This window comes from Cibotium barometz, chromosome 13 (genome assembly GCF_041138505.1).
Source record: "Cibotium barometz isolate CiBa-2024 chromosome 13, ASM4113850v1, whole genome shotgun sequence".
Taxonomy (NCBI): Eukaryota; Viridiplantae; Streptophyta; class Polypodiopsida; order Cyatheales; family Cibotiaceae; genus Cibotium; species Cibotium barometz.
The window spans coordinates 28,928,248-28,936,635 of NC_141058.1; the positions used below are offsets into that span (position 1 = coordinate 28,928,248).

The 8,388-nt window shown below is 41.3% G+C and overlaps 1 protein-coding gene across 4 annotated transcripts; it reads left to right on the forward strand.

Annotated features, from left to right (window-relative positions):
* Window positions 1-818: 818 nt before the first annotated feature.
* LOC147632573 (phosphoenolpyruvate carboxykinase (ATP) 1-like) lies at window positions 819-7,249 on the forward strand. 4 transcript variants are annotated; one of them, XM_086807365.1, is made up of 13 exons: window positions 819-940; window positions 1,650-1,972; window positions 2,886-3,067; window positions 3,168-3,321; window positions 3,763-3,847; window positions 3,948-4,048; window positions 4,329-4,627; window positions 4,730-4,903; window positions 5,035-5,099; window positions 5,286-5,465; window positions 5,571-5,740; window positions 6,089-6,257; window positions 6,821-7,249. In XM_086807365.1, the coding sequence occupies exons 2-13, from the start codon at window positions 1,665-1,667 to the stop codon at window positions 6,959-6,961; spliced, it is 2,028 nt and encodes a 675-aa protein (XP_086663491.1). In that variant the 5' UTR covers window positions 819-940; window positions 1,650-1,664; the 3' UTR covers window positions 6,962-7,249. The 4 variants fall into 4 exon arrangements, with proteins under 4 accessions (XP_086663491.1, XP_086663492.1, XP_086663494.1 ...); XM_086807366.1 differs by lacking the exon at window positions 819-940 and adding an exon at window positions 1,230-1,499; XM_086807368.1 differs by lacking the exon at window positions 819-940 and adding an exon at window positions 1,230-1,499 and having other exon boundaries at window positions 3,182-3,321.
* Window positions 7,250-8,388: the final 1,139 nt, after the last annotated feature.

The window sequence follows — 8,388 nt, forward strand, 5'->3', positions numbered from 1 at the left end:
CTTTCTATTGGCCACTCTTTTTGCCATCGTCATGAAGTCTTGGTTGAAACTCCATGCAAAAAAGCAAAGAAAGCTAACTAAGTTTTCATAAATGAAAACACTACACTCACTCTACACTTTTGTTGCATCCTAGATGTTTGTACATCTGGAGAAAAAGGGTTGTAACAGTAATCTTCAAAGAAAATCTTGTGGGATTTTCTTCAAGGTTTAAATAGTTACATAAAGAAAATTTATGTAAAGAATACTCTGTGGTGGTTGTGGAAAAATGGGCATGCCATGTTGTGAGCTTTCTCAAAAAGTGAACCATTTTATAAATGAAGAAATGATGTACATGAAGAGGGAAGGAGGATTTGCATGAGTGTGTTATTCCAAATAGAATGTTGGAAGAATCTATGATTGCTAAGTGCTTTATATGACAACATGAGACCAAATATCAAGATTTGACATTTGCATGGCATAGACTCTATATTACTAATCTAGTAGTCACAAGCATCTCTTCTCTATATTATCTTAAGGAAGAGTTTCACAAAGCTACCACGTGGTACGAATTTGCAGGTTCGGGAAGAGGAGGAGGAGGTTGGGGAAACTTGGGGTAAAATTTTAAATTTTAGATAGCTGGAAACGTGCGGAGCACGGGTACCTGACTAGTGCCAAATAATAACATGTTTGGCATCGGTGGTGGATTGAAAAAATGGATCTATAAGCACCAAACTTTGTAGTGCTCCAAACGCACTCTACACACAAGCGTGGGGGCACACACATACACAAAGGTCTATAAAATTACATAAGGTTGAGCTCTTCAAAATTTGATGAGGTGGTAGGTAGACAACCTTCCCAAAAGTGTATAAATAGGAGCCCCCCTTCCCTTTAGAATCCTCACTCATTCCTTTCTCTGTTGGCATCCCTTGGTGGATTTCCCTTGTTGATTTGTTTTTAGAAGGTAATAAGCCTTTCTTTTCACTTCTCCTCCTTAATCAAGGCCTTGTTTTTATTTGTTTTTAGAAGAAGGTAATGAGCCCTGCTTTTCACTCCTCCTCCTTAATTAAAGCCTTGTTTTTAGAAGGTCCTCCTCCTTGATTTTGACATACTTCTCATTTCTCTTATTAATTGCGTGGTGTTCTGCTAAGAAGCGTATACATCTCATTTACCCTTAATTAATTAACGTCTTAGCGTGGTGTTGCGCTGCTTGTGCATAAGTGTGCATAAGCGGCTTATACATCTCATTTGTGCCCTCAATTAATTGCGTAGAAAAGGAAGCTTGGTAGCTCTAGATGGCTGCTGCTGAAATGCGCGGAGATGCTGTCTGTGGCCTAGAGGCGCAATTTTGTATTTTAAGCTTTGGCGGGAACAAATTTGAAGCCAAAACTCCTCCCAATTTGGAGGCAGTTTTCTGTTTGCTGCAAGGTATTGGGGTTGGAAGCTGTTTGTGTACGAATTTGTGGTGCCCAATACAGGAATGTTCCTGAGCAAGCGCACTGCGATGGAAGCTTTTTTTGAGGGTCTGTAGGAAAACTTCGCCCAATTGTGTGTGTGTGTGTGTGTGTGTGTGTGAGAGAGAGAGAGAGAGAGAGAGAGAGAGAGAGAGATCTGAAGCTTTTTGTTTGTTTGTTTGTTTTGCTTTTGGGTTTTTCTCTGATGTTTTCTTACAGAGAGAGAGAACGAGGATGAGCGAGGTGGACGATTTCTGTTTTGGCCACGGCAACGGCAACGGCAACGCGGGGATGGTAATCCCAAACGGGCTGGCGAAGATCCACACCCTTGTGGAGCCCAAGGCAGCCCCTGCTGTGGCGGATGTATGTACGGACGACAGCGTGCCTAGCGTGAGGGCCAAGACCCTTGATGAGCTCCATTCCCTCCAGAAGAAGCGCTCCGCCCCTTCCACCCCCAAAGATGGCTCACTCCTTATCAACAACAGTAGAGCCCTCCTCATGTCCGAAGAGGAGCGCCAGCGCCTGCAGCTGCAGTCCATCAGGTACATGCCTTATTTGGGTGCTTCATTTTGGGTTTCATTAACGACTTTGTCTGTAATAGCTTGGAAACTGATCTGGGTGCTTAGTGTGTGCTTCATTTCGAGCATGGGATGCTTGCTTATGGCTTGGTGGGCGCTTCATTTCGACCTTAGGTTGCTTGACTAATGCTAGTGGGTGTGTCATTCCAATCATGAGGTTCTTGATCATGCGTAGTGAGTGCTTCATTTGGGTGTATCCATTTTGGGTCATGAATGGCTTGCTTGGTTTTGATCTTATTGAATGATCATAAATGGCTTACTTGATGCTTGATCATGATCATAAATGCCTTACTGGAAGCTTAATTTAAGTGTTCCCCATTTTGGGTCATGAATGGCTTATTGTGTTTACCATTTTGAGTGGCTTAGTGCTTGCTTGATTTTGGGTCATGGTGTTTCATTTTTAATTATTAATGATGATTGTCTGTGGGCTTTATTTTGGCTTTCTGGGTGCTTGATCTTACCTTAATGGCTCCTTGGGTGCGTGAGACAACCCCGACACCTTGGATCTCTTCAGTGCTTGATTTGATAATTTGATTTTTTACCTTTTCCCCCTAGTTTATTGGATTTTTCTTGGGGGATTTTCTAGGTGCTTGATTATGAAACACTCTGGCTTATTGGGGGTGCTTGATTATTTCCTCCTATCTTAAACTGGATGTTGGATTTGTGATTTCTCTGGCTTACTGGGTCTTTGATTTAGATGCTTGATTTTGTGGCATACTGGTGCTTGATTTGCTTCACTTGGGTGTTCACTGTGTTTGACTTTGATCTACATGGCTCATCATATGTGTTTATTGGGTGCCTCTTTTTGGAGCATTGGGTGCTTGTCAGTCCAGACTCCAGTTTTCTGCCTTTCTGACACCTTCCTTGTCTTGGACAGTGCATCCCTTGCTTCTCTTACTAGGGAAACCGGTCCCAAAATCATTAGAGGGGACCCAGAAAGGAGAGGAGACGCACCTGAGAGGAAGTTTGAACATTCAAAACCGCATTTCACGCTGCAGCCAAATATTAGTGATAGTGCTCTCAAGTTCACCCATATCATGTACAACCTTTCTCCTGCAGGTCAGCATACATCATGAAGTTTTTTAAGGTCTCCAAATTGTAGCAGCTGTGATCTGTTTCTTATAGCAGGCTCTGCCATTCTTTTTGGTGCTTGGTAAAGAGCTGTACGAGCAGGTTATTAAGTTTGAAAAGGGGTCATTTATTACCTCTAATGGAGCTCTTGCCACGCTATCTGGTGCGAAGACTGGGCGTTCCCCAAGAGACAAGCGGGTGGTAAAAGAGGAGCTAAGTGAGGATGATCTGTGGTGGGGAAAGTATGTTTATTTCCATGTCTATGTGTGTGTGGGTTTGTAACACATTTAATATATACATATTGCTATGTCTAGGTGGATGCGTATGTATTATGTATTGTTGGTGTGTATATATGTATATATATATTTATATAGATAAATACATCTCCTCTCTCTCTCTTTACACTTATATATACATTTATATGTGTAAGCATAAGTGCATGTGCTTGGTATGTGTGTGTGTGTATATAACATATAATTCATACACACGTGTGTGGATGTGTATATACATATATACTTAGTGCGCGTGCGTGCGGGCGCGCACGCACGCACACGCACACGCACACACACACACACACACACACACACACACACACATACACATGCTGTGCCATATTGCTCTCTTAAGCATCTCTACACACGTTTCTTGGAGGTGTGCTTAATTTATCCTTGGTGTATTTGCAGGGGTTCCCCTAATATTGAGATGGATGAGCATACTTTTCTTGTCAATCGAGAACGAGCAGTTGATTATCTCAACTCCTTGGAGAAGGTTAGACTTGAAAACTCATTACTTGCCAGAGCTTGCCCTATCATTGCTCTGAAAAAGAAATGTTCATCAACTACAAGCAGTGCTGGTATTTTTTTTTCAGGTCTTTGTCAATGATCAATTTTTGAACTGGGACCCAGAGCATCGCATAAAAGTCAGGATCATTTCTGCTCGAGCTTATCATGCCTTGTTCATGTACAACATGTATGTGCATTTTTCCCTCTAAACTCATCGGTTGTACATGTTCAGCCTTTCTAGCTAGGCCAGTAAGATAACTTTTTTGTTTTTTTTGTGTGTCGTACCACTCCCATGTGTACATCCATGCGTGTCATGCTTCACTCTGGTTCTGCTTACTTAGCGTGACATCCTTGCTTGCAACCCCTTGTCAATTTATTGTTATGTTAAGCGTGCTAGGGAATTTCAGTATCCATGTGGTTTGTGTATTTGGGATGAGATCGCATCTGGAAGATATAATGGGTGGCAGGTGTATCCGGCCTACCCCTGAAGAGCTGGAGGACTTCGGGACTCCGGACTTCACTATCTACAATGCGGGCCAATTCCCATGCAATCGATACACTCACTACATGACGTCGTCAACTAGCATAGATCTTAACCTTCAGAGAAAAGAGATGGTGATCCTTGGTACGCAATATGCGGGAGAGATGAAGAAAGGGCTGTTCAGCGTGATGCACTATTTGATGCCCAAGAAAGGGATCCTTTCTGTGCATTCAGGATGCAATATGGGGAAAGATGGGGATGTGGCCTTGTTTTTTGGATTATCAGGTTTGATCATTAAACGAGGATCTTGGGTACTAGGTTTTTTTTGTGAGTATACACTGATTATTGTTATTCTGAGGGTTTTTTTTAATGTTGAAAACTGAGCAGGTACTGGTAAGACCACCCTCTCCACTGATCCCAACCGGCTTTTGATCGGAGATGACGAGCATTGCTGGAGTGACAATGGCGTTTCTAACATCGAAGGTGGCTGCTACGCGAAGTGCATCGATCTCTCACAGCAAAAAGAGCTGGACATCTGGAATGCTATTAAATTTGGGACAGGTACATGTTGGTCCCACCTGGGTGTGCCTTTGTCTCCTTTGCAGTGGTCTTTATCAACACAGTTAAACCCTTGCTTGGGTATTGGCGGATGTGATGAGAAACTGCTGATTTTGTACACTTCCTTCTTGCAGTGTTGGAGAATGTAGTGTTCGATGAGCATACTAGGGAGGTGGATTACGTAGACAGATCTGTCACAGGTCTGAATTGATTGTTTCACAATGTACTTTAGTTGGCTCGCGTGTCTTGCTGTCAAGTAGTTCTCTGGTGCTCCTAACTCTAGTGGTTTGCTGCTGTCATGCTTATATAGAAAGGGTTTGCTTTTAAGGTGCTGCTTTTTCAGCACACGATCATACTGACCGTTTAGTTTTTTGTTGTTATTGCGGAGAATACGAGGGCATGCTATCCTATAGAATACATTCCAAATGCAAAGATACCGTGCTACGGTCCTCATCCCAAAAATGTGATTCTGCTTGCATGTGATGCCTTTGGTGTTTTACCACCAGTTAGCAAGCTAACTCTGCCACAAACCATGTATCATTTTATCAGTGGCTACACTGCACTGGTAAGACTTTGTGGACAATTGGTTCATCATAATGAGTTAACTGAAAGAGATCATAAAGAACTCGGATTTTTGTTTGGTTGGCTGGGATGTTTGTGTATGAGATAGATTGCTGGAACAGAGGATGGAATCTTGGAGCCTCAAGCTACTTTCTCAGCATGCTTTGGAGCTGCATTCATCATGCTTCACCCAACCAAATATGCAGCCATGTTGGCCGAAAGGATGAAAAAACATGGTGCAACTGGTTGGCTTGTAAACACAGGGTGGTCAGGAGGCAGGTACGTGAATTCAAATGATCAACTGATCCCACATATAGATTGATTCCAGCTACCATGCGTTTGTTTCCTGTGTGTGGTTTTTCATCATGGCTGAGTCTGCCACACCTCCAGAACAGTGGTAGACTCAGTATGGTGGTTTATTTATGAAGATTTGTCCAGTAGGGTGGAGATATCTTTATGCATGAACCTACACCTACTCTTGGGTGCTGATGAAGTGAGTGGGGATGTCATAGCATGTAGTCTATCTATGCATGATGGAGTATGATTTGAAGCTTTGTGAATAGACTCTCATGGAGTCGAGATCACAGTTTGGTTTTTTGCTAATATGAATTATCTGGTTTGCTGCAGGTATGGAGTGGGGCAGCGAATGAAGCTGTCGTACACCCGAAAGATCATAGATGCAATCCACAATGGCTCGCTCTTACATGCGAATTATGAAGAAACACCTGTCTTCAAATTGTGCATTCCAGATCATGTGAAAGGTGTTCCTTCAGAGATACTTCATCCTGAAAATACGGTATGTTTGTGGTTGTTAAAGAGAACACACACTCTCTCTCTCTCTCTTATGAGACATCATCATCATCAGTTGTACCTTGTTTCGGTCTCATGGGCCATTTCGGCCTTTAGGAGACGTTAATATATGTTTCTTTCTTTCTCTCTCATTTATTTATTTATCTACTTGTGTGCGTGTGTGTACGTGTGTAAGAGAGAGAGAGGGGGGGAAGAGAAAGAATGAAAAAAAGAGAGAAATTAAACATCCTCAAAAGACCCAATGGGTGTGTATGAGACCAAAAGCGGTACAAAAGTTCCATTTGGTACCACTTTTGGTCTCATAGACCCATTGGGTCATGGAAAAAAAAAAAACAAAACTGACAAAAACTCAGACAAAAAGGTAGACTAGCTGAATGTCTTATCTCATCATCATCATATCAGCATGGTTTGCACTAGGGTGAGCATGTGAGTACATGTGAAAATACGCGTGAAAGATACATCTCCAAGCCGGTACGCGCATGCGCGTGCGCACACACACACATGTATGCATGATTTCCTTCTAACATTTCTGCTTTATCATGTTTGCAGTGGTCTGATGCGAATTCATACAGGGAGACTTTGGGGAAGTTGGCAGGACTATTCAAAAAAAACTTTGAGAATTTCACCAACTACAAAATTGGGAACGACAATAACTTGACCAAGGAAATAGTAGAGGCAGGGCCTAAGTAATTGGAGATTATGGGGGTCTTGAAAGAAACCTCTCATGTATACCCATTGTTAAACCTTTATTCCTTAGGAGCTTAGGCACATTTGCAGACTGTAGTTCATTGTACTTCATGAAGCTCCCTTCAGTCATGTTGAGCTTTCATAATGATGCTGGACTGAGGAGAAGATTTTAGTTTCCACCGCTTTTTAAGTCATCTGGTAGCAGCATTGTCTATGAGGAGGTAATTTCTAATCTTAGGGAGTTCTCCACCAGATTTTATGACAAAATAAAAGGTAACCAAGTTACTACAAGGAGTTACCAATAAGTTAAAATGTGTGTTTGTGGTATTTGAAGGTAAATGGGTTTCCCATCTTTTCTGTCTAGAAGTGTTGAAGTCAGGAATGTATTCCCAGTCCTTGGTTCCCATATCAAGCCACAGCATCAGCTGAGAAGCCTTATCATTGTCAGAAAGTTGGGTTTAATGATTGAGAGAGAGATCAAGCTAGATCTATAGGATGTTGAGAGAGCGAGAGAGAGAGAGACAGAGAAAAGCTTTTAAGGTAGTAGGAACAATCCCAAGAGACTGAAACAATCTATTCGAAGAGAGAGAGGAGGGGACCCAATCTTCAAGTGGCTTAAATATGACCTTATTAAAGGTCTCCTTGAGTGGTGCTTTTTGCCATGCATGCATGGCAATTGTTATGCACATGAATAAATGTGCCCTCCTTCAAGAGTAGAGGGGGACTTTTCACATTAACTAGGAAAAGTATGTGGTTCAAGAAATGCATTGTTTTCTAGGTGCGCTTGCAAGAAATGTGATTGTGTGTGGATGCATGAGAGCATGATAGAGCTCGTTGGCTATGGACTCTAATGTGTTCAAGTGTCATGTTTGATCCTAAAACTTTTATTATGTAGTTAAACTAATCACCATTAAAAAAAACACCACCATATGGCAATACTCAAAAGTTCACAAAACTTTCAAATAATTATATCATGACTACTTACACTAAGGATGATATTTTAATTTAATGTAAAGTAATTGTAGTGTCAAGCACACAGTAAAGACTTCACTAGAAGGTAATGATGGAAGAGATTAAAAGTGAATGTCTAATGTATGTTGGAAAGATTGTACTTCGATTTTAAGAAAGACTTTCATGTGTGAATACCTAGTGTGTAGAAAGCAAGATGTGTAGAAAATAATTGTTGTATGCATTTATGCATCATGTATATGCACGATCATAGAGTTTTGCCACATTAATAGATAACCAATAAAATACCTTTCTCTCTCTTTTATGTCATGCTTTATATGCTTATATCTACTGTGGGATGGGATTTTTTTTCAACAAACTTTGGCTTCTTTTTATTACTTGCGTTGAACTCTCAATATCCTTTTTCCATAAGAAAGGGTCATTCTTAATTTCCAAGCTTAGAAATTGTTTGTCTTACTTCT